This window comes from the organism of the source record quoted next (assembly GCF_019968985.1).
Source record: "MAG: Porospora cf. gigantea B chromosome Unknown PgB_NODE_316_length_22466_cov_118.858, whole genome shotgun sequence".
Lineage (NCBI taxonomy): Eukaryota > Apicomplexa > Conoidasida > Eugregarinorida > Porosporidae > Porospora > Porospora cf. gigantea B.
In genome coordinates, this window is record NW_027178923.1 from 1 (window position 1) to 22,466 (window position 22,466).

Sequence of the window (22,466 nt, forward strand, 5' to 3'; positions counted from 1 at the left end):
CATTGCTTCTAGAATATGGCCACCAATAATTTTCCCTTTAGGAGCTTTTGCGCTGCCCACCCTAATTAAATTTCCAGCACTCAAGTCACAATGTAATGATTGGCGATCTATTAGTAAGTTTTGATCCGTTTTTATGTCACAGTATTGAGAGTAACCAAGCGCAACGGTTCGTTTAGCTAAAATAGAACAGGTAAATGGCTCATCGGCTTCTCGCTTTCTGCCAATTGCACCCTTTACTATTGTGATGGCGCTATCACTTTTGAGCTGCGCCGATTCAACAAAGCCTAAAACAGTAATATCGCCGCTGGCGGTCACGCGCATGCCATCTTTTATATCACCACTGACTATAATACTGCCATCGAATTCAACATGCCCAGTACTTGGATCAATATTGTGAAAGCATAAAACATCATCAACACGCATACCACGGGGAAGGGCAACCGGTACGCCAGTACAGTCGGCAATTAATAAGTTGGGGTTGTCAGGCGCAATTTTAGTGCCGTCAAAAGGTTGTAATTTATGTTCTTTGCCAGGGGTTGCAGTTAGTACATCACCAAACACAGTAAACCCATCAACCCCCGATGTTGCTGGAATGCGCCGCATTAATTCACAACCAGGTTTTACAGTAATAATATCACCTAGGTTTCTCATATCGACTTTACCACCGCCTTTAGCTTGCGGGCTAAGTACGCGGTCTTGCGCTGTGCAGCAAAGGCGCACAAATTTGGCATCGTTACCCACTTTAGGTGCACGACCAAAAGCGACTTCGGCGCAATGCGTGCTTCCTGGGGGTTGTTCGAACTGTTGCGCCAATAACTGTTCTAATGCATGAGAGCTAATGCCTTTTACAACCCCTGCTTGTGAGAACTCTTCAATCGCTTGTTCCATGCTAAGCAATTTACCGCCCTTGGCAGTAATAAGGGTAGCTTCAACGAGCATATTCTTTTCATCGATGTTTATGGTTAGCTTTGCATCAATGGCTTGAGCAATTATTAAAGAGGGGGCTTCTTCGGCGTTATTTTGAGCAAACAGCTTACCAATATTGCTAGCAATAACCTCACACTCGCAATATTCTGACTGGCCAATTAATTCAATAAGCTGTGTTGCTGTTGAGGCTAAACCTGAAACATGAGGGTGTGAAACTAAAGAGATATACCCCGTTTGCTCATTAAAAGAAAAAACCGACATTTATAAATCCTCTAGGTAATATGTCTGTTATTATTTTTTATAATTTATAACCTACTGATCAACGTCCTCCACAACCTCAACAACATCCTCAACAACATCAACAACATCAACAACATCAACAACGTCCTCAACATCATCAACAAAATCAACAACATCAACAACATCAACAACGTCCTCAACATCATCAACAAAATCAACAACATCAACAACATCAACAACATCAACAACATCAACAACAGAACTTCCACAGTAAGTTGATGGCGAGTTTTTTCGTTCATATATCTCCAGATTTGCATACATAGGAAACGATCAGGACGGGTGGATCTACGTGCAGCCCGTGACCGGGGAGCTGCTGCTGAGCCTCACGAACAAATCCGCTTTCCGCATGGTACACACCAGTCCCACCGTTACCATCATCCAGTTCGTCGGCTGTGGCGGGCACGCGTTCTGCGGATTGTACTTGGGCGTGCGATCTGTGACTGGGCGCCAGCTTAGAGACGTTAGGAGAATACTGCAGGACACTGAGCTACGTCCAGTGTCACTGGCATCTGCTATTGGTTGGGACGTCTCTGACACCGGATCAGGGATAACCTACCGCTCAACGTCGAACTGCGGCGTAGTCTGCGGATTGTACATGGCGCCCATCGGATCTTCAAATGTGGGTCTGTCACCAAGTCCGGCGGTATGGGAAACGTCCCAGGCTCAGAACGGTACGAGCGCGAATGGCCTCGGCGCCGGTATAATCGTGACGATCGTCATAGTGTCTGTACTCGCGGCTTGTGCCCTTGTGGCTCTGCTCTACGTCCTCTGCCACACACCCACTCAGACCCTTCCACTGAACCCAGCCGCATCCGCAAGTTTCGAAGAGGGCACATCTGCCAGTTTCGAAGCAGAGAGCTTCAGCGAGAAAGGCGAGCGTTCACTTGTAATCGTGCCCACTCTTGACAAAATGCGTTGAAATGAAGAATATCGTATCCGTCACTGAGCCTGCCATGATAAAGCAAGTGCTGGACTACGAAACATGCTCGACGTTGGAACATGCGCGACCAGCCCACGAGGCGCTATTTCTGGTCGAGGTTCTGGAAGCCCACACGTTGGTTCAGGGGTCCACCCCTGAAGTTCGGGCTCTGGCTGAAGACAAGGTGCTCGCCTCGGCACTCGTGGACTTCAGAGCGGCTTTGCAGGTGCGCCCGGCACCGGAGTTGGTCAAGCGATTGGTTCGATGCCTGGCGCCGCTGTGTCGAGTCTTACCGCTCCGGGTCAAGGATGTAGCCCCTGCAGTGGTTTCGTGGGGCTTGCAGGCCGCTATAGACTCACAGAGGTGCTCTAAAGACCTCCTTCTGTTGGGATTGAGCTCGCCTTCCCTCCCGTTTTTAGAAGATATTCCCTCTCTGGAGGCTTCAGTTGCAGAGATGAATGCACTCTATGGAAGTCCTTTTCCAAAGCACTCTGAGGACTGCACTCGAGTGCTCCTCTTAACCCTAGCTTTCCTGAACGGCGAACCTGGTGCATCAGAATTTATGCTTAGAGGAGCCGTAATGGACAAGCTGAAGACTTGGTCCAGCTTTCCTATCGTCTCCCTGCTGTGTCAGCTTTTTGCAGAGCATTGGCCAAGTATCGCGGACGACGTGGACGAAGCGGGAGCGGTGGTGGATGTTGTCCAGCAGAGCCTGCTGTCTCAGGTGCTGACGCTGACGCCGACCAGGGTCTCTTCCCTCGACTGCGCTGGCATCACGGCCCACTGCTCTCTTCTGCAGCAGGCTATTGCCAACTACCCTACGCTCACGGACACCCTCATCAGACGTCAGCGGGCGACATTCCTTGTTGACGAGTTGGTTCGTCTGCTTGGCCTGCCGACCAGACCAGAGAGCGAGGACTTCGATAGGTACAGCGGAACAATGAAGAGTAACGTCTGCTTCTTGGTGACTCATATTTGCTTCGAGGACAACCAGCGCCGTCGCTACCTTTGCAGGTGAGTGCGATCGCCACCTTTTACGCAGACACCTTAGTCCGCTACAGCTCTTTACACACGATACCAAGACCTACATGCACCTCTTTGAAGGTCAAACCATTTGTACAAGTCTGGCTTTCTCCTTCGCGTTCCATGAGACGGCGTTGGAACAGAGCTGCGAGCAGACGTCCCCGGTATTTGCGGCCGGAACGCTGGATCTTATAGGCACACTGACCACTAGCTCCCTTTTGATCGGAGCGCTTACGGTGGGGGACGTCGGCGACCAGTCCAGCGTAAGTAGTCTGATTCAACGCTATCGAAGTATTGCAAGTCGGCATCTGACCCAAGCTGCGTCACAAATAGAGCCCATGCTGTCGCTCGTAAGAGTATTACAAACGTACGTCGACTTCTCAGTGGCCCTTGGAGCCTTTAACAAGGACGCTGGAAGGCTGATCCAAAGAACGATGAGGGGCTACCTCGAATATCTCCGTCGCCTCGAAGACGACGCGTCGAACCACAAGAAAAGCGACACGTGTCCCGTTTCTAAGCCGCGCAAGTCGTTGAAGAAGCCCACCAAGCGCCTTTCAGCAGAGCCCCATCGGCTATCTGTACGACAGTGTCTGGTACCCTCCACTACGACCGGCTCCGCGTCTTCGTATCAAAACGCAGACCACACAACAGATGGCAATCTTCCGCCGTCCTCCTTCCTTAAACGTCGCTCCACCAGGATGTCAAACCCGCGTTAAGTTGCGTAGGAGACCCGTCTTGGCCATTTGTCTGTGACAGTAATCCGCTGTAGCTCACTTTAACATTTCAGTGCTGAAAGGCATCCAGTCATGCCGTTTCCGCGCGACGGTTCGCGCCTGCGCTTGACGCTCCCCCTCCAGAGCCGTCAACTGCTCGCGAGTCAAAGCGAGCTCGGCGGCGACCTGGGCATTGAACTCTTCCAGGTCCGGGAACGACATCACCACGGCCCGCTGCATGGGATCCGCGCTAGACCATACAAGGTCCGCCTCCAGGTCTGTCCCGCTCTGCAACAGCTTGGCGAGTCTGTGTGAGGCTGTACAACGGCCCACTCTAAGTCCTTTAGCAATTTTTCCTCCTTCTTCTGGCACAGCGACCACTCGTCACGTGCCACCATCAGCAACGTGAAGCGACATTCTTCCGGGTTCGACAACGCAGTACGCACACTGCGTGATTGGGGCTCATGTGCCTCACAGTTCGACCTTTTCTCGCATAGCCGTCATAGCCAAGGAGGCCCAGTCTCCACCGTTTGTCTTCCCACATAGGATAGGTCCTCGGGACAGTCCGTCTAGTTCGACAACGCCGTCAGCAGCTGGAACGTACGCCACGAAATGAAATGCTTCGTCGTCTGGCGCTTCTCCTTCAAACGTCACGCCGGTCTTGGATGCAAACGAATTATGGACTTGACGTATCTCATCGGAGTTGCCAATACACAGACCGCGCGTCTCCGGGTCACATGCAATCGCAAATGCCTTGAAATCAGAGAGGGTGGGGCCCAGGTCGACCTGCTCCGCATTCAAGAGGACTGACAGGAGCGCCTGCGATGCGCAAGCGTTATGAACGACCTGCTTGGCAAAGAATACGCTAGGTAGGTCAAGCACCGGCCTGGGGTCCTCCGGTGCCGCCCTCGGAATTTTGACGAGAAATATGAAGCCATACACGTCATCGACACAGCGCCGAAGTTGCTGCCAGCCATCATCGTCCAAGGAATACAGCTCCTCGACGTCGACGTCTCTGACGCCGAGCTCTCGAATCATGGTGGAGAAGACGACGGGGTCACTATCTATCAATGACCAAGTTTGGTCAGCCATTCTACGCGAAATTGTTGGTTTGCGAACCTAAACTTCAGCGAAGGACGGTTTAAATAGTATTGAAGACATATATTTGAACACGTCTTGTTACCTTCCATCTCGACGACTTCGGAAGCTTGCAAGACAGGGATACCATAAAACAGGGCTGAGTGCGCGGATTTCAAACAGGAGCTCTAGATACTTACAGCCGCACCAGCCTTGACAATAAAACGGGCAAGAACTGAATCACATCGACGCCCCTCGGCGCAGGTTGAAAGAGTAACTGCGCCCGCAATTCTGTGACGACCGGACTAGGCAGTCGACGTAGGTGTACACGTTGAGTTGTTGGTCCGGCTGAGATGGCGGGCTGCGTGCCAGGCAGGACGACTCGACGCTAGGTGAGAAACGCACCTTAAAATCCTTCAGTTTACGCGACGACTCCGGAGATGATATGCAGCTCTTTGGACGTCTACTTGGACGAACATGTTGTTTTCTGGAACAACACCACTTGAATAGGATACCCATTTGTGCTTTAATGTTATTTTCGGAAACATCAATCATGCTCCTATGTGAAAATGTCGTCATCGCTGGCTGCCTCGGAGACCTGCAATCGAGTCATACGAGTGCGCGCAAGCTCAAAATACCTTCGAATCCACTCAAAGAACACAACAGTGACTGTGGCTGAGCTTTGGGACCCCTTCCGAACAGCTTCTCGTTTGAGACTTTCAGCTGCCATCCTCGAGGAAGTCAACCTCAGAGTTTGCACAGCATGTAACCAGTCATCGTCGGATGGTGACCTCCTGTGGTCTGCTTCGAAGTCGTTCCTGAATCTTTCCAGCGCTGCTACGTGATCATCAACGAGGCCATCACGTACCACCTCCACAGCAGTTTCGAAGTCGACGGATGCCCACACGCCTCCGGAAGCCAAGACGATGAACTCGTCTTCTTGAAAGTTCAGGTCGTGGACGCTGATGCTGGGCTCAGCTGACATCCCGCAGATACCGGTATGTCCGATTGCTCGAGTGCACGGTGTGGACCTCCGGTCAATGCCAACGAGTCTTCCGTCCACAATACGACCTCCCGCCCGTAGAACACGAGCAACCTCGGACTTGTTGGCGGCGGAATGCTGCTGTGTGAGTGGCTTCCAACCCGTCTGCGACACCAGCAATGCAGCTGAGTCTCCCACATGTGCACATATTATCCTCAACCCTCCGTCGTCACAGGGACCGAATAGAAATGCACAGCTCACAGACGCGCCTCCCTGCAACTTTTTCGACTTGGCGAAGGACTTCCAGTTGTTGTCTAAGATGGTGAAGGTCATCCGCAATGACCGCAGGAGCGCGTCCACGCTGGGGTTCGAGTCCTCTTCAACCAGCTTCCGGCGTTTCCGTTTGAGTGGATCCTCCGCACGGCCGGTCTTGACGTGCTGTTGTCGGAAGGTAGCTAGCAGCGTCGCAGGCAGGTGGGTGCAGGCGTAAGTCGCTGCGGCTGCTCCGTTGTGCCCGCCGTAGATGCCCGAGAACACAAGAAGGGCATTCAGCCCCAGAACTACTCCCAAGGGTAGCCGCATGACTGTGGTGACCGAATCCCAGTCGTCAGCAGATTTACTACTACTGGAGGCTGCGAGGTCTCGGTCGAGATCAATATCCAACTCCGAATCTGATGTGTCTCCTTGGTCATCGCTGCCCCTTATCTGGCCTTGGTTAATGTAGCATAACTCCAGGCCATCTTGGGATGTGTGCAGTGTGGGAAGCCACACCTCGTCATTGGCCAGGTTGACCAGGCGACCATCCGGGCTCAGTGCCCATGATTCTGATGCTTTGTGTACGTAGCAGTCGTCGTCCATCTTCTCGAAGTCCGCCTCAAAGGGAGCCAGGGTGGCTGCTAATCTCTCTCCCTCTGTACCAGCGTTCAGTGATGCCGGTATGAACCATGGCAGAGGAGGCTGGTTCATATTCGACTCTTTACCTGGGAAACAACTCTAAACGTCATAAATCACGGCCGCCGGCAACGCATGACGGCTGCAAGCACAGACTGCGACAATCTCATGACATGTCCCATCTTCATGTATTACACCAGTCTATTGACAACCACCTCGCCGACACAGAACGAGCTGGGCAGTCTGATCGTCGATGCACTGGCTATGACGAGGGCGGCTTGTGACTCCAGCAGACGGAGCCCGCGCAGCTCCACGTCGCCGTCGTTGGACGTTCCTACGATTGGCATGTTGGCGGCCGCAGTAAGAACGCAGATTATTGGGCGTCTCCTGGGCCTTGCCTCCTGGATCGGCTTCCTGGGCTTGCTGTTAGGCGGCTTCGTAGCCCCATTCCTCTCGACTCTACGCTGCCTCCCATTCGTTTCGACGGCCACCTCGGTAGCGACTTTCGACTCGCCGCCATCGTCTAGCGTTTCGAGCTTCTTGATCTCCCTCAGCACAATCTGGTTTTCTAGTTTCTCACGTAGCCTGGTAAGCCGGACGGAGTTGCGTCGGCTTGGCTCACATTTGGGTTCACGATGCGGGGCTGTGGGTAGGAAGCCTTCCCGAGCCAATACGCTCCGCATACCATCAGAAATAGTACGCGCCAATGCTGACTCCCATTCTTGCTTGGCGCTATCTGCAACTGACGACGTCCCTCCAATAGCCTGCACGACCTTGGTAATTGAAGCCTGCGTGTCCCTCTTGTAAAAGCGGTGAACGCAGTAGCAAGCCGTGCTGACACCTAGGATGAAGAGCCGGCCCAGCATCGGACTCTTCAGTTTCAGCGGCGCATCACAAACGCGGAGCCCGCGACGTAGCCCGTGCGCCAAGACCTCGCGCACCGACTCGCGCACTGCGGCAACCTGGGGGGTGAACTCATGGCCGGCGTCGCTTGCTTGGACCTTCATGATTCCGCTAATCAAAGGAGACAGGCGCCGGAGCAGCAGTAGTTGCCGCGTAGCATCCTCGCCATATCTGAGATCTGCCTTTTCGAACTGCCTTGCGCGAAACACGGGCACCGGAAGTAAGATTGAGGGCGTCGCAAGAGAGCGATTTCCAGAGATAGCGACGCTGTCCGCGAGCTGCACGACGTCAGGCCGCAGTCCCATCGGGGTGGGGACGTATGTGAGCGTCCCTGGAGTGAGCTCGAATCTCGGGGTGGAGGCGATGTCGGATCGGAGCTCACGTCCCAGAAACGGGAACTGGTCTGACACCTCAGACCAGTTTCGTCCAACTAGTTTCATAGGGTTGAGAAATAGAGGCCACACTTCGTCACCTACCACACCGTTCTGGAAAGGTAGATCCCTCGAGAGCACCTTGACACCCAGCATGTTGCAGTACATCTCCCATCCGTCACGAAACAGCTCGGTGTTACGGTCCATCTCATAGGCAAGAGTGACTATCTCGCTGTGATGACCCCCTCGTCCTAACTTCCAGCAACGGATAGAGTTGAAGCACTGCTCAACGCAGTGGTGCATGTAGCTGAAACTCCACTGCGGGATGTCTGCGCAAGAGAGCAACAGCAATGCTAGCTTGACGACTAGCGATGCCATGTTTCGAGTTGTCGTGTCAGTTTCGTCTGAGTCGGGAGACAGCAGAAGAAGCAGCAGCAATGACATATCACTGATGGTTATGTCCAGCAACTTCGGCCGCCCGTGGGTGAGAGACTCTGTGATGCCATCGAAGTCTAACCACCGTCCCTGCTCCAACCACCAAATGCTTCTACCAGTAGTCATTTCGCGAAGATACTGCAACCGGTCCCTCGTATCTAGGCCCCAAGCCAGATTGAAGGAGGGGTTTAGAGCGGGCTCTATGAGCCCCTCGTCGTACATGTGTACAAAGTGCCACGCGGACAGCTTCGCCAGCAGGGCCAAATTGCAAACGGGAAACAGTCTGGTTAACACCCACCCAAGTGCCCCACTCGGTTGTCAACCGCACAGGTGTGTCGCGGAATCTAATACGACTCGCCTGCACGTCTAGCTCAAGCATGGGGCCAAGCCCGCACAGAACCGCGAAGTGATAACTCATCTCTAGCATGGACCCCCCACACCTCTCGTCGGATTTGTAGATCTCCATGAATTTGGAAGGCGGCAGCGAGGGAGGCGACTTTCGTGAAGCCGCGGCGTCGCCACTTCGGTAGATTCTCTCCCAGAAATCTTCAATGTCCGTCAGTTCCAACGTGCGGGTGTGATTCCTGGCTTGGAACGACACCTCTCCAGTGTCTTGTTGATTATCGACGACTTTGAACGTCTGTATCGAGGACAACAGACCATAAGTCCAGAAATCGGCGCTGCGATAGGATACGCGCATCAATTAAAAAAATCGCTCTTTAATGGTTCTTCATGGGCCTCGCGCTGACATTGAAGCTATCAACAGCCTCAACCGCCGAGTTCTTGAAGACGCCACTCCTTACGAGGCCACTTGGCATTACCCTTATAAGGACTCCGCCTATGTGTACGTTGGCGGGCTGCACTACGATATGACAGAGGGAGATGTCGTCATCGTCTTCTCCCAGTGGGGCGACGTTGTCGACTGCAATCTGCGCAGGGACCCGATATCCGGGGCCTCCAAAGGCTTCGGATTCGTTGGATATGAGGACGCGAGGTCAGCTGCGATGGCGGTGGACAACTTCAACGGCTTTCCACTGCTTGGCAGACTCATCCGTGTGGATCACGTTAAGGATTACAAGGTGCGATGGGCTGAAGGCGAGCAACCACCAGAACCGACTGGGGCAGAGGGTAAAGGCATTGGAGCGTACAACGTCACCGAACACCAGAAAGAGATATTACAAAGGCAAAAAGAGAGGCGGAAGCTGCAGCATCAGTCTTCACTGGAAAGCCCTGATCTATTGTCTTAGCAGTCTTCGTTTTGAGGCATCTGCCGTATGCAGTTCATATATAAAACGCACCACCAACCAAAAATGTCACAGAAGGGCACGCTCGCGGTTGATCTCTTCGTCAAGGTAGCGCATGCGCTTGAGCGTTGCAATGATGCGAGCCTTCAGACCCCCCGGCAGTGCTTCGGCGCCCTTGGTGCTTGTCCACGACTCAATTCCACGCGCAACGGCGACGACGGCATCAGAATAGTCGAGAAGGTCAGGAAATTTGGCCTTAGGAAATGAGTTCTTCACAATGCAGCTGTAGCCCAGTCGCTGATGAAGGCGAATGCCTTGCCTAAAAAAGAGTTGCAGAAGTGTTATGGATGGCGGGTGAACGACCTCGTCTCGAAGCACGAACGCTTCCAATTTTGTCAGCCAGTGGTAGGTTCCAAAGAGCTGCTTCTTGGAGAAACTCCACGACTGGAACGAGCGTTCGGAATCGCCCTTGGTTGCTGGCGACGTGCAAGTCTCGGCGTTGTGGTCGTCCCAGGTGCCAAGGCATCGCCAGCAGAACTCGTACGAGCAGCGCGGGCAGCTCATGTGCTGACATCCCTCGTTCTTTTGAATAAGAATCTGGCACTCAGGGCATCGCTTGGTGCGCATTTTGATGGTGTTCAGGGAGAGTTGGTCGTCAGACATCGCAAAGTGGAAGCCGCCGTCGTCGATCCACTGGGAAACAGCGCCACACGGGGCGGGCGAGTGGTCCTGAGGAAAGCTGCAGGAGAAACACGACCTCCAACCACACGCCGAGCACGGCGACTCGAACCCAGCAGTAACTCGCTGGACGACGTGTCCGCACTCGTTGGGGTTGGCGCAGAAGGTCAGGTTGGACCTGCACTCAGCGACGTTCCGAAGCACAAGAGTTCCGTAACGGGCGAGAGTGCTCTCATCGAGGTGACTACGGACGAAGGACGGATCCGGACGCGTACCGCAGGTGTGATGTGGGCACGTCACGGCGAAGAGCTTTCCCTCCCTGATCTTCGACACAAAGAAAGAGGACCAGCAAGACCCGCAATATGTGTGCCCGCAGCCTAAGGACTCCACCGGGACGTCGCTGTCGAAGCAGATGTGGCATTGTGTCGATTTCGCCGGAATCTCAGGGGTGCACTCGCCGGTAGAGGTGTCGTCGGTGTACTCTACAGGCTGATCGAGACAGACCTCCAGTATATCAGGTCGCCACTTGTGTATTATACACTGTTGGAAGGCTTCGCCTTCGGAAACGTGTAGTACCTCCTTGAGTTCTTTAACTGAGCTTTCGATGGTTCCCAGGTAGGAGTCGCGGTCAATAGATGGAAGACGACAGGAGACGAGGTTCAGATCCGAATGGGCTAGGAATGACTGCAGAAGGTCCGCTGGAGGACGGGAGATCACCTTAGGAGCGTCCAGATGGACTGCAGAGTTCTGGAGGAAGCCACTAGCCGCACCTTCGTCAAAGCAGAGCACCGACGGGACCTTCGTATGGCGAAACAGGGTGTGTCGGTCTACCAGCGTGCCAACGGTGACCTGCACGTCCTGGTGTTTCACTCTGAAGTGAAAGGCATCTCCTGTTCCGCAAGGCTTCAGAGCCTCAATTGTTTCGTGAACGAGGTAAGCTTCGGTAATCGTACCGGCCGACTTGACAATGCGCGCCACGGTGGATGCCAGCACAGCCTTCCGAGTCTCGACGAGATGGGCCAGGGACCGATGTTCGTTGAGTTGGGGTGCTGGAGAAATGGGCAACTCCGAGGGTCCAGTCCACGACGAGAGCCTGCGGCTGACAGTCACCACCTCCTCGTCGACATCAGTGCTGCGCTCCAAAAGCCCAACGTCCAATAGTCCATCCACGGCTAATGTCACGACTACGAGAGGGCACTCGAGTTCTGCAGCAATGTGTGGAATTGAAGTCACCGCAGGGCAATCATTGGAATCCAGCAACATAAGAACAGACGCCTGTAACGTCGACATGGTCACGTCCTGGCCGACCACATCAACGGTAACACGGCCGAGCCCTGTCCATTGGAGCTTTCCTTTCTGTTGCCGAGAAGCGAAATCTGCGTTGGAAATGGAAGATGCAACTTACAAGCGGTGGCGTGAGGTGAATACGATTCAAGGCACGCAGCCACACGTTCCCGAAAGATCGTTGGGAGGGGTAATGGAGTAACAGGCAACTGGTAAGCATGAGCTAAGAGTAGAACGTCGAAATCGGGAGACGACTGCTTTTGAAAGACCGACGAGAAGTGATTGTGGACGTCCTGAACGTCTTTGGATGTGGCGTGGATCTGGGCAGCGCAACCATCGCCACGGTTCAGTAGCTCATCCAAGTACAGCTCAGATTTTGATAGGCTGAGTAGGCCTCTCGAGGACAGTCGGTGCGCCATCAAGGCCTTGTGCAGTCCCATACAGGTGCTGCCAAACAGGGTGCCTTCGGATAAGAATATCACAGTCGTGACGGAGTGCATGATGGTCTCAGCAAAGTGCTGGGTGGCCACAGCCTCATGAAGAGTGTTCATAAGAGTGTGCGCAGCAGTGATTGACGCAGAATCGGAAAGCCGGAGGAAGCCGTCGAAGAAAGCCTTCTTCAGACGAGCGAAGTCAGGGTGGAAGTTCACCCGCGCCAAACGGTCCACATGTCCGAGTAGGTCCATCAGCCCAGATGGGAGGTCGACTGGCCGCGCCTCCGCCGCAGCAAAGACGGACTGGACAACAGGATCAATGGCAGTGTAGAGGACGTCCTTCATCGTTGACCCTACAGTCGATTTCCCCGGGAGGGCGGAGAGAAGAATCAGAAAGCGGTCCAGCGAGCCGGCAAAGGCTGCTTGGTCTTTGTTTGGCATGTCCTCCGAATGGAAGTACAGGGAGAACACTCGACGAAAGAAAGCAGCCCCAGTTTCCTTTTTCAGATAGTTCTCAACGCTGGAAAATAGACCCGACAACAAGGCCTGGCAGGAACGATAACAAACAACCTCAAGGTTCCGCAGGGCGCTTTGCTCTGCAGCTAGTAGACGATCGACAGCAGAGACGAAGTAACGGAGGGCTTGGGCCACTGAGCATGTCTGGTCAGTGAGCAGGGCTTCCGCCTGGCGCAGGTGGAACAAGCTTCGAGCAGTCATGCGGAAGGTAAGATTCGGGTCCAATATCGCCAGATGATCCGAAAGAGCGCTTGTCTCCACGACGATCTGCTTCAGTTGACAATCACACCCGCTGCTGACATTCCCCAACACACAGATCTTGATGCACGGGTACTGAGACCACTGGAAATCAATTTTACAGCCTTTGTGAGGATGGTACACGGCTCGCTGAACGGAGGCGAGCTCACGTGTGCACATCTTCGTGGACTCCCCGCCATAGACCACCAGCCGCTCTGGAACGTAGGAGTCGCCCGGGCTCCAGGGGTGCAGGGTAACAGCCTTAATTCTCTTCTTCCCACATTTGGTAGATATGGCAATCCAATGGGTGCCTGCGCTCCCCTGAGACTGCCAGTAGGTGCTCTGATCAGTCAGCAGGTTCTCCACCACGTAGGGGAAGCACTGTGTCGACGCCTCTAACACCAATCCGTTCTCCTCCTCCTCAACCAATGTTGGATTCCCACCGACTCCTGAGACGGACAAACAAAGGTAGTCGAAGAAAGGGATTGGCGGCACCGAACCCGCCTGCATGCAGCACATGTAGACCTTCTGCAGCACGCGATGCACGTTAGACCAGTATAGCTTTGTGACCCGGTGCGCGCACAAGACGTGGCACGAGGCCTTCTCGATGGAATCCAAGAGGTTGCGACACGTCTCGTTACGCGTGTTGGAGCCGAGTTTGTCGAAGAGATACGTCTTCACGGATAGACTGGCGCACAGAACAGCGATGTCAGGCTCAAAGGTGCAGAGCACGTTGAAGAACCGGGCGATGTCGATGATGAGCTCGTGTGTGGAAGACCCCACGTCCTCGTCAGAGGTCACAGGATCCAGCCGGCTCAAGACGCACTCCACCCCAACAACGACGCCTCTCCAGTTCTGGGCGCGGGTGTCAGCGCTGAGCTCGGTGACGAGCACCAGCAGAATGTTTATGATCAACTGTGCCGTTGTGAAATTCGATGTCTCGCTAACCAGGCCGCCACTACCACACCGCCTGAGCAGGATGTCCTCGAAGGTGGAGAGGAACTTAGAAGTACGCAAGAAATCCTCTACTCTGGCGTGCCGTTCCACAACACCGTTCGTCAACAAGGTGATCGCATTCTCCATCGCTTGAAGATCACTAATTATGGACGCAGAGTCGCCGAGGCAACACACAAGGTTGTCGAGGTAGTCCAGCTGCTCCTGGAACCGAGCGACATTCGCAAACATCTGCTCCTCGTCGCCCAAACCGAAGGAACGAACGGCACTGATGACCTTGTTCGCCACCAGCGCCGGTCTGCCTTTCGTTCGGGCAATCTTGGCGGCCACGCCCAGCAATCCTGCGTCGACAGCAGCTTGAGCTTGCAACCTCTGGCTGCTCACCAGCTGCCGAATCACGTGCAACAATCCGAAGCAGGTTAAACTGAGTTCCGACTCCAGCATGACACGCAGCAGTTCGACCAAGTTCACCCACTGAGGCTGCTGCACATGGGAGTCCCAGAAGGTGGACTTCATGCAATCTATTTGCTGCGGGGGCTGCACGCACACGAGCTTCAAGAGCTCCTTGGCAAGTCGTGCCTGGTCGTCTAGCATGGCAACGGCGCCAACATCGTCCACTTCAGAGAAAAATCCGCCAAAGATGTTAATCAGGAGAACAGACACGCTCCGAACAAGAGAGTGGTAACTGCTGTGCTTGTTGCAGCCTCTAAATACAGCGAGTATCCGCAGAGCGAATGGTAAGCAGATTGACGGTGAGAGAGGGTTGGATTTGCTGCGTGAGTACTTCACAAGGATCCCACTGGTTCACAAGGGCGGTGAGCCACCCAGTTAACGCCACCAGTACATCAGCGTCCTGCAGGAACAGAGGATAGTCGTTGAAAAAATTCACAACTGCATCAAAGAGCGCGATACCAGTGATGTCCACCGTCGGTGTAGACAGCCACAGCACGCGCAACGCCGAATAGACAGCGCTAACACCGGCGCCACTGGCGACCGCAGTCCGCAAGGCCTCAACGACGTGACTCAACCGGGAGTTGCTCCGGTCGAGACTGTTTAGGAACTCCAGGTCCAGTTCGCGAAGCGGAGGAGGAGTGTGGTACTCCGAGAACAATGTCATCACAGAGGAGACGAAGCAATCTCTCTTCGCACGCGTACATACAATTTCGAACGCGTGGAACTCATAGGCCTCCGCCCCGCGTGCCATGTTGTTATATCCCCCACGCGAGTCGACTTTTAGGATGTTTGCTTGGTTGTAGACATTCTGGATAACGCCGATATCGCCAGTCTTCAAGGTGTGCTGTCCGTCCAGAACACGGACAAAATCACCTTCCTTCACCTTCTGGCGATTCGCTCTGCATATGGAGCCTTTCCGCAACTCACTTCGCGTAGGCCGCTGTGGATGCGAAATGCTTCCGTCGTGGGTAATTGAACTCTTCGACTTCCTCTACGCCCGTAGAAGGGGTGGTTGTGTTGGGAGCTGGCTGGCACTCGGAAAAGAAGGCGTTCCGCTTCGTACTACATTCCAAATGCTCTTTGAAACTGCGTTTCTCATTGCGCAGTTCCCAAAGGACCTCCGCCACGTCGCAAATGTCGGCGTCTGACAGCGCGTGCAGCACCTCTGGCAGATCCTTGGACGACGTCAAGCCACAACCGCAAAGCAACGGCTCCAACGCCACGTCAACCAGACGACAGAGATTATCAGGCATGTCAGAGATGATGACGCCGAGGTCCATCAGGTCACGTGCCCGGCGCCCTGCAGTTCCTTCCGAATGAGATCCACTCAGCTCGTAGGTCACTCTTACATCTCTAATGCTAGCATTCTTCGAGGGCTCCTCCCAGTGTTGCCATACATCCAGAGCGTCGAGATATGCCGGAGACACCCACTCCTGAATGCCGCTGAGTGCGTGGAACTCCCTTCTCTCACGTATCGTCCCAGGTGACTCGTACGTTGTCAGTTTGGGCCTCGTCGATGACACCAATGCTGCCAGGTGGGACTGAGTAGTTGTGGACTGGGTTCACTAGCGCTCTCGGACTCACCTTCCTTCAATCTAACTTGCCCCGAACTCACTAGCTTCTTCGTTTCACTCGTCTCGATCACGGGATCCGCCACAGAGGACGCGCCTAGAGCTGGCCACCTGCAGACAGGCAACGGGAAAGTCACCAACGACGTGTCGTTCATGGCGCAAAGCTCCTTCTGGCCCCTTTCGACGTAGATGTTCTTGCACATCCTCCCCAGCAACAGGCAATGCTTAGGATCCGGGTTTACTGGGTCGAAGCTGTCAATGATGCTCATAGCCTCCAGAACCTCTCGAAAGAGCTCGTACAGTCGTTCAGTGTCAATGGTGGTCTTCTCTTTCTCAGCCTTCTCGTTGTCCTTGTCGGACGGGGTTTGCTCCTCTAGCATCTTGAAGACGAACATCCTATCCTCGAAAGAAGGGATGCTGCCGACAGCACAAAGTCTCCTCATCAACTTCAGCATGATCTCGGCATGGAGCAACGGGTGCTTATCAGATACCGCCTGCAGAATCTCCAAGCCGAGTTGCTTGACCTCGGCGTTATGATGCTCTACGAGCGCGAAGAGGAAATCGAGCGTGGATTTCTCTTGGAACACATGAATCAGCTGTGACATCTTGCCATACATGAGCAAAACCTGAAGCGTTGTAATGGATCTCGGTCCCAGTTCCAGGCCACGAAGCCGTACAACCAACCGCCGAACGTCAGCTAGTAACCCCGACGTGATGTCGTCTAGGCCTTCAGCGCTCGTTAATGCCGAGGTGTGTAGCAGTGTTGGACAGAGAGTTTCCAGCTCCTCCTTGGTCATCCATATCTCATGTGTAGCGTTTCGTTCTTTTGTCTGGCCCTTGGTTTCCTGCCAGAGCACCAGGAATGATGCGCCCAAAGCATCCTCACGCCTACTCAGCAGCAATTGTGGCGTGTACTGCACCGTGGGCCCCTCTATGACGTGATTCGTCTGTCCGAGAGACATTCTAGCTTTTTGTGAAAATATGGTGTTGTGAAGCCCACATTTTGACTCTTGGCCAAGAGGGTAAACTCGGCAGTTAATCTTACTCCTTGCGCTGAATTGAGTAGTATTCACAGCATTGAGGCCATCAAAGACGCTCTCCGCTGGACGTAGTGAGTGATCCACATAGTGCACGTTTCAAACCTTTAGAGCATCGGCGCCCTGCACCCTGCGCTTGAATAATTTTGGGCTCATTAAACTCCTCCGCAGTGCACAGTCTACGAGTCATTCAGAGAGAAAAATCAGCCAATGCATGCCAGGTTGCAGAAACGACTGACTCCCAAGAAGGTGGACGATTCCGGACGACGACGATTCTATTTGGAAGCGCAGAAGCAAGACCAGCTTCGAGTGGTGCAGAGCCTGAGGTCTGAGTTACTCGGGTCCTTGGGCGAGCCACAGGTCAAACCCTCCTACTCCAAGGCCACCGAGGCGCTGAGCTTCTATCAAACTATTCCAGTATATGGCGAGGCGTCAGAGGGCCCCCCGAGTGTGGCGTCGTTCTTCCAGATTCCTGAGACTCTCGTGGACTTTCCGGAGGACATGAACCGCTATCTGTGCTGTCTACGCCCAGCGGGCCACGTGTGTCATCTGCTGGTTCACGGAAAGCTTGCGACTCTGAGGAAGTCGGACGGGCGGATTGTCCGGCGTTTCCGCACACAGCTACCCCATGGGACTGTACTGGTGTGTGTGATGGCAGACGCAGAGGTGTTGGTCTTGGACGCGTTGGCGTGGAAGGGCGTCGTCATTCTGGACATGCCTGCGGAGCACAGACTGGTGTTCCTTGGGGGCCGAGTCGAGGATTTCCGCCTGGACCATCCCACTGACCACGTGACCATGGTCACCTACCAGTTCACGACCTCGGCTGTCGTAGAGCAGTTGGTAGGTCTGGCGCAGGCACCACATCGTGACCCCGAGCTTTTGCAGTACACACCCGATGGAATGCTGTTTGTTCACGCGGAGTCCTTCCACCTTCCGGGTTGTTCACCTATCTGCCTTCTCTGGCGCACCCCCGAGCTTAGCGAGTGGTTCGTGGACGACCCCTCCGGGTCTGGTGTGCCGGACCTCCAATCGGCTCGACTGGCGCTGGAGCTCCAAACGGGAGAGCTCCGGGCGGCTGATGAAACTGCAGTGTGCAGGCTACAAGACGGACAACTGGCGGCAGCCCGCCAAAAATGTGGAAAGGCCACCGGCACCGCGTTCGTAAGGGTCACGTTTTCGGACTTGACGTTTGCTCCTGTGGCACTTCAGGACGCACAGCTTGAATCTGTGTGCAAAGGGGGCCGCAGGGCCCTCGAGAACAAAGTCTCATCTGTGAACAGGCTGGTGCAGCAGTACCTTGCTCGCAGACATGTGTTGCTCGGAGAGGACTACCTGCTGTCAGTCTCTCGGTTGCTGGAGGAGTTGCGTGCTCGATCCTTGTAGCGACAAGTGGTTATTCAAGGTCTCACCCAACTTTGAAGAAATGTGCTGGTCTATCATCGACTTACTGTGAGGCTGATAACTCGGTTTCTGTTTTGGCGGCACCCCACAACCAATCTCAAAGCAAGCAGGAATTGAGCACTAATAATGACTGACTGCGACGCCCTCTGGGAAGTGCAGCAAGCCAGACTTAGGTGAGCTGCGCCTCTACGACGAACCCAGGGAACTCGATAGTCTGGCGGAGTCTATCACTGCAGGGGTGGGAACTGACAAGTTTCGTGATACTCATCACGTAGCGCTTGTGAAGAGAATTGAGCTGGTTCAACAGGAGTCGCTCAGAGCTTTCTATCGGGCCGAATCATTGGAGCAGTGAAGCTTTTGTGGTGTATTCTCTCTGCTGCAATGTATTGTCCTCTCACATATCGTAAATTCGCCTTCCTGGACGCGGTTATCATAAATGCCTAGTTGCTGTCTGCTTGGTGTTGGGATAATCTCGTTCAAATTTTACGTCGACTCGTATACGAAACACCACTATATTGGCTGTCTGCTTGGTGTCGGGATAATTACTCATGAAGCAGAAGCACAATTACGTTGAAATTTACCTCGATTTAGGAGTAAGGTGCATGATACCCTTGTGGAGTATCGCGTGCACATGGAGATCCTTGATACGCATAGGGTTGACGTCGAAAAGATCTTCATCAAGCACGGTGAGGTTGGCGAACTTCCCAGAGTTAATTGAACCGTAGTCCTTCTCGCACTGAATCGTGTAGGCGGCGTTGATGGTCACCGCTTTCAGAGCATCAACAGTTCTGACGCACTCCGAAGGCCCAAGACTGCGACCGCTTTCCATGCCAGTTCTGGTTACGGCAGCCCACATCAGATGAAGGGGTTTGGTTGGGGCCACTGGGGCGCCAGAGTGGTACGAGCACTTCATTCCCAGCTCCTCGTATGTGCGGTTTCTAGTGATCAGGTGAGCCCTTTCAGAGCCGACTCCGACATCACTGTACTTGTCTCCCAACACATGGACGTAGTTCGGATTGGTTGACGCCACCGCCCCAAAGTTTCGGAGCTTCTGAGGCTGAGTGTCCTTAATCACGCAGAGATGGTGCACGCAGAAACGGTGGTCACTCCGGGGTCTGTCCTCCATGCAGCCCTTAAGGGTGTGAATGACAACTTCACAGCCCAAGTCACCATGGCAGTGAGCATGGATCTGGTAGTCGTTCTCCCAGAATAGTTCCGTGCACCTTTTGAAATTCTCCGGCGTCATAAGCCACTCTCCTTGACCACCGTCAGTGTACTTCTGCTTCAGCATCATCTTCTGAGGGAAGGCGGAACCGTCAGAGTAGAGCTTCACCTGTTTAGGAAGCATCTTGTAGCCCTGGGCGGCATTGTTCTGGTTCTTGACCATGGAGTCGATAACATCGAATGCGTCGCGTCCCTTTATCTTCCACATAATGTTGCACTCAGGAACCATGAACAGGTCGCAGGCCAGCTTCGCATCGACGACCCCCTCATTAAATGCAGTAAGCGCGTCGCCGAAAAGCTGAATGCCCTGATCACAGCACATCGTGACTCCTCCATCGAGCAGCAGCTCCTTGATCTTCTTAAAAGCCGACGCATGTTTCTTCGAGTTGGTGAAGAGCGTCAATAGTCTCGGAAGCATTGCGAATAAGACCTCGTCGACGAAGTGTTGACTGTTCCAGGACTTGGTGTCATCGTGGGCAGGGGTTCCGGCGTAGGCCTCACGGGTCAGGTTGAGGCGCTTCATCATCGCATCGTTCAACACCGCCTCGTGCATAGACCGCTGCCAGATGCACAGTGGCTTGTTAGGACTCCAAGCATTCAGCTTCTCCTTCGTGAGACAGCCGTGCCAGTCGCGGTGATAGCCCCAAACCATGATGTAATCGTCTACGTCCCGACCAGCTTCGTGGGCCGCTACGATGCCTTTCACTCGGGTTTCAAAGTCCTCAGAGGTCAGACAGGAGGGGTTGTGAGACCAGGGGAAGGACCACACGTCAGGAGAGACAACCTCACAAATGAGGCACAGTTGGAAGAGCCACAGATGGAGATTAGGGTCGATGAATCCTGGATACACGAACTTCTCAGAAAACGAGCGGTCTACGTGCGCATCCCGGAACAGCCGCTGCAAGTCGGCCAGTTTCCCCACGGCGACGATACGGTCACCCTTCACCGCCACTGTGTCGGCGCCTGCGAGCCCTTCCTCCAAGGTGCACAGCTTCTTCGTAAGGTATAAGGTTACAGTCATGCTCACTCACACGGATTGCTAATAGCAATAAATATGGGGGAAAGAGTCATGATCTGTGGGTTGTGATTGCCAGAAGGACGTTGTCGGGATAAGCTACACGCGCTGAGTCGCCTGTCTTAGTGTTCCTAGAACTCTCTCAAGGCTCAAACACCACCCCAATACCACCCCACATTGGAGGAAGCCATTGCAAGTAATTCTCATATTGCTTCATCGGTGGTTTTTGGGCGGCTTACCAAGGAGCTCGGCTTTCAGTGCTCTTAGAGTAGTCGCTATACTGGTGTCTCTTTACTACGCGCTCGCTGTGAGTGCGACGCAGGGAGACTGCGATTCCTTGAACTATTGTTTATGCGCGAGTCAAGTTGATCGCCGCGAGGAGGTCATTAGTACCGCGCTACACTTTGTGGAGCAAATGACCTGGCGAAGGTTGGGTTGAACTTTCCACGGACAATTTTGGCGGGGATCCAGTGCGGGCTTTTGCCAGCTGAGCTGAACCGCAACAGAGCAGCGGGGAATTACACCGGAGCGTAATCTCCGGCACTAGGCCCCGCTTACATGTTCTACCCTGGAAGTTTTCATAAACCGTTAAATGTACTTGGCTAAGAGCTCAACGAACCTCGAGTTTCAGTAGCGCCGATGTAGTCGTCGTAGCTAACTGAGCCGATTGACGAGGGTATGGTGCCGCTATGGATTGATGAGGACGCAGAACCGCTGTGGATTGGTGAGGACGCAGAACCGCTGTACTCGTAGCTGGTGATTGTTGAGGGCGAGGGTATGGTGCCGCTGTAGATTGTTGAGGGCGCTGAGCCGCTGTAGTAGTCCGCTGAGATCGTCTCATTGCGGAGAGTGTCGAAGTCTCCGTCACTGAAGTAGGACGGTTCTTCATCACTGAAGTAAGAGTTGTCGATGTAGTCTGTGTACGCGGGTCTGTAGTCATCGTCACCACCATACATAGGGAGGTCGTAGTTGTCCTCCAACGCGAACGGATCGTACTCTCGATAGACTAAAGCTTCGTCTAGACCGTACTCGGAGGATTCGTCCAAGGTACGGGAGAAGAGGTGCCGCCGATGCACTGGCAAATCGAGCCTCTTCAGCCCCTTGGGCAATACATCAGGTTTTAAAGCTTTAGTGTAGGAATCAAGTCGAAGATATTCCAATGATGCCGGGAGGCTCCCTTCCACCAACTCATAGTTGAAACGGCAGATATGTAGGCGTTTTAAGCCTAGGGGTAAAACCCCCTGCAGTAGCTCGTATCCATATTCGAGCGCGTGCAGGGTTTCGAGACTCGGAGGCAGCCAGCCAGACTGCAAAGGCTCGTCAAACGACAGGACGGACAGGAACCTCACAGAGCTGTTCGTCGCTATCAAGGGTTGGAACCGAATCCACTGAAAGTTGCCGAAGAACATGAGGTTGACCACGTTGACCTCTTGTCTGACCAGCATCTGATTAAATAACCGCTGTGAGTGGTCGTCTACCGTGAATGACCGGCATCTTCGTTTTTGGGACTCGTTCAGCAGTCCATGTGCCTCAACGCGCATAAACCGGTAACACGGAAGAGCTTTAACCCGCTCCGCCGCCTTCTTGTTTAGGCGCAGCATCTTCGCTTTAATCAGGCAACAAGTCTCTCCTGATTCCGCTGGAGAGCTGCCTGCCCGGAAAAATAGCAGAACAGAGTGGAGAAAGTCGGTTGGCAAGTCATCGAATCTGGTCATATCCCTAAATGGCTAAACAATCAAGCGGTACAAATCTGACGTCAGGTGACATGTATTCGATGTGTTGTCGTCAAGAAGGAGCCTTACGCGGAAATCATGAACACTAGACGAGATCTAACTCGTCCTCGCCGTCTTCATTCTTTGGGATGCCGACCAGGCCGG

General features: G+C 53.8%; 10 protein-coding genes across 21 annotated transcripts; 4 read left to right on the forward strand and 6 right to left on the reverse strand.

Moving 5' to 3' along the window:
• Positions 1 to 1,219: 1,219 nt before the first annotated feature.
• Positions 1,220 to 2,146, forward strand: KVP17_000132 (uncharacterized protein; the record flags this gene model as incomplete). 2 transcript variants are annotated; one of them, XM_068517163.1, is made up of 2 exons in its annotated part: positions 1,220 to 1,437; positions 1,523 to 2,146. In XM_068517163.1, coding segments are annotated over 2 exons (842 nt in total), but the record flags the coding sequence as incomplete, so codon positions are not given. The 2 variants fall into 2 exon arrangements, with proteins under 2 accessions (XP_068375464.1, XP_068375463.1); XM_068517162.1 differs by lacking the exon at positions 1,220 to 1,437 and having other exon boundaries at positions 1,574 to 2,146.
• Position 2,147: 1 nt separating this feature from the next.
• On the forward strand, positions 2,148 to 3,885 carry KVP17_000127 (uncharacterized protein; the record flags this gene model as incomplete). 2 transcript variants are annotated; one of them, XM_068517082.1, is made up of 2 exons in its annotated part: positions 2,148 to 3,160; positions 3,189 to 3,885. In XM_068517082.1, the coding sequence occupies 2 exons, from the start codon at positions 2,148 to 2,150 to the stop codon at positions 3,883 to 3,885; spliced, it is 1,710 nt and encodes a 569-aa protein (XP_068375453.1). The 2 variants fall into 2 exon arrangements, with proteins under 2 accessions (XP_068375453.1, XP_068375454.1); XM_068517083.1 differs by having other exon boundaries at positions 2,181 to 3,160.
• A 54-nt stretch (positions 3,886 to 3,939) lies between these two features.
• KVP17_000131 (uncharacterized protein) lies at positions 3,940 to 4,974 on the reverse strand (the record flags this gene model as incomplete). 3 transcript variants are annotated; one of them, XM_068517142.1, is made up of 3 exons in its annotated part: positions 3,940 to 4,189; positions 4,216 to 4,329; positions 4,358 to 4,974. In XM_068517142.1, the coding sequence occupies 3 exons, from the start codon at positions 4,972 to 4,974 to the stop codon at positions 3,940 to 3,942; spliced, it is 981 nt and encodes a 326-aa protein (XP_068375460.1). The 3 variants fall into 3 exon arrangements, with proteins under 3 accessions (XP_068375460.1, XP_068375461.1, XP_068375462.1); XM_068517143.1 differs by lacking the exons at positions 4,216 to 4,329; positions 4,358 to 4,974 and having other exon boundaries at positions 3,940 to 4,122; XM_068517144.1 differs by lacking the exons at positions 3,940 to 4,189; positions 4,216 to 4,329 and having other exon boundaries at positions 4,354 to 4,920.
• Positions 4,975 to 5,518: 544 nt separating this feature from the next.
• KVP17_000134 (uncharacterized protein) lies at positions 5,519 to 6,907 on the reverse strand (the record flags this gene model as incomplete). Its single annotated transcript, XM_068517186.1, has 1 exon — positions 5,519 to 6,907. One exon carries the CDS (start codon positions 6,905 to 6,907, stop codon positions 5,519 to 5,521), a length of 1,389 nt encoding a protein of 462 aa, XP_068375466.1.
• A 116-nt stretch (positions 6,908 to 7,023) lies between these two features.
• Positions 7,024 to 9,007, reverse strand: KVP17_000128 (uncharacterized protein; the record flags this gene model as incomplete). 2 transcript variants are annotated; one of them, XM_068517103.1, is made up of 2 exons in its annotated part: positions 7,024 to 8,824; positions 8,853 to 9,007. In XM_068517103.1, the coding sequence occupies 2 exons, from the start codon at positions 9,005 to 9,007 to the stop codon at positions 7,024 to 7,026; spliced, it is 1,956 nt and encodes a 651-aa protein (XP_068375455.1). The 2 variants fall into 2 exon arrangements, with proteins under 2 accessions (XP_068375455.1, XP_068375456.1); XM_068517104.1 differs by lacking the exon at positions 8,853 to 9,007 and having other exon boundaries at positions 7,024 to 8,763.
• Positions 9,008 to 9,263: 256 nt separating this feature from the next.
• KVP17_000126 (uncharacterized protein) lies at positions 9,264 to 9,788 on the forward strand (the record flags this gene model as incomplete). The annotated part of the gene is made up of 1 exon (XM_068517071.1): positions 9,264 to 9,788. The coding sequence occupies one exon, from the start codon at positions 9,264 to 9,266 to the stop codon at positions 9,786 to 9,788; it is 525 nt and encodes a 174-aa protein (XP_068375452.1).
• A 66-nt stretch (positions 9,789 to 9,854) lies between these two features.
• KVP17_000125 (uncharacterized protein) lies at positions 9,855 to 16,874 on the reverse strand (the record flags this gene model as incomplete). Of its 6 annotated transcripts, XM_068517065.1 has the most annotated exons (6): positions 9,855 to 11,839; positions 11,869 to 14,660; positions 14,689 to 15,240; positions 15,269 to 15,784; positions 15,813 to 15,897; positions 15,926 to 16,874. In XM_068517065.1, the coding sequence occupies 6 exons, from the start codon at positions 16,872 to 16,874 to the stop codon at positions 9,855 to 9,857; spliced, it is 6,879 nt and encodes a 2,292-aa protein (XP_068375446.1). The 6 variants fall into 6 exon arrangements, with proteins under 6 accessions (XP_068375446.1, XP_068375450.1, XP_068375448.1 ...); XM_068517069.1 differs by lacking the exons at positions 11,869 to 14,660; positions 14,689 to 15,240; positions 15,269 to 15,784; positions 15,813 to 15,897; positions 15,926 to 16,874 and having other exon boundaries at positions 9,855 to 11,753; XM_068517067.1 differs by lacking the exons at positions 14,689 to 15,240; positions 15,269 to 15,784; positions 15,813 to 15,897; positions 15,926 to 16,874 and having other exon boundaries at positions 11,756 to 14,482.
• Positions 16,875 to 17,159: 285 nt separating this feature from the next.
• Positions 17,160 to 18,332, forward strand: KVP17_000130 (uncharacterized protein; the record flags this gene model as incomplete). Its single annotated transcript, XM_068517136.1, has 1 exon — positions 17,160 to 18,332. The coding sequence occupies one exon, from the start codon at positions 17,160 to 17,162 to the stop codon at positions 18,330 to 18,332; it is 1,173 nt and encodes a 390-aa protein (XP_068375459.1).
• A 595-nt stretch (positions 18,333 to 18,927) lies between these two features.
• KVP17_000133 (uncharacterized protein) lies at positions 18,928 to 20,595 on the reverse strand (the record flags this gene model as incomplete). The annotated part of the gene is made up of 1 exon (XM_068517177.1): positions 18,928 to 20,595. One exon carries the CDS (start codon positions 20,593 to 20,595, stop codon positions 18,928 to 18,930), a length of 1,668 nt encoding a protein of 555 aa, XP_068375465.1.
• A 596-nt stretch (positions 20,596 to 21,191) lies between these two features.
• On the reverse strand, positions 21,192 to 22,304 carry KVP17_000129 (uncharacterized protein; the record flags this gene model as incomplete). Of its 2 annotated transcripts, none has more annotated exons than XM_068517119.1 (1): positions 21,192 to 22,304. In XM_068517119.1, the coding sequence occupies one exon, from the start codon at positions 22,302 to 22,304 to the stop codon at positions 21,192 to 21,194; it is 1,113 nt and encodes a 370-aa protein (XP_068375458.1). The 2 variants fall into 2 exon arrangements, with proteins under 2 accessions (XP_068375458.1, XP_068375457.1); XM_068517118.1 differs by having other exon boundaries at positions 21,192 to 22,190.
• Between the last annotated feature and the right edge of the window lie 162 nt (positions 22,305 to 22,466).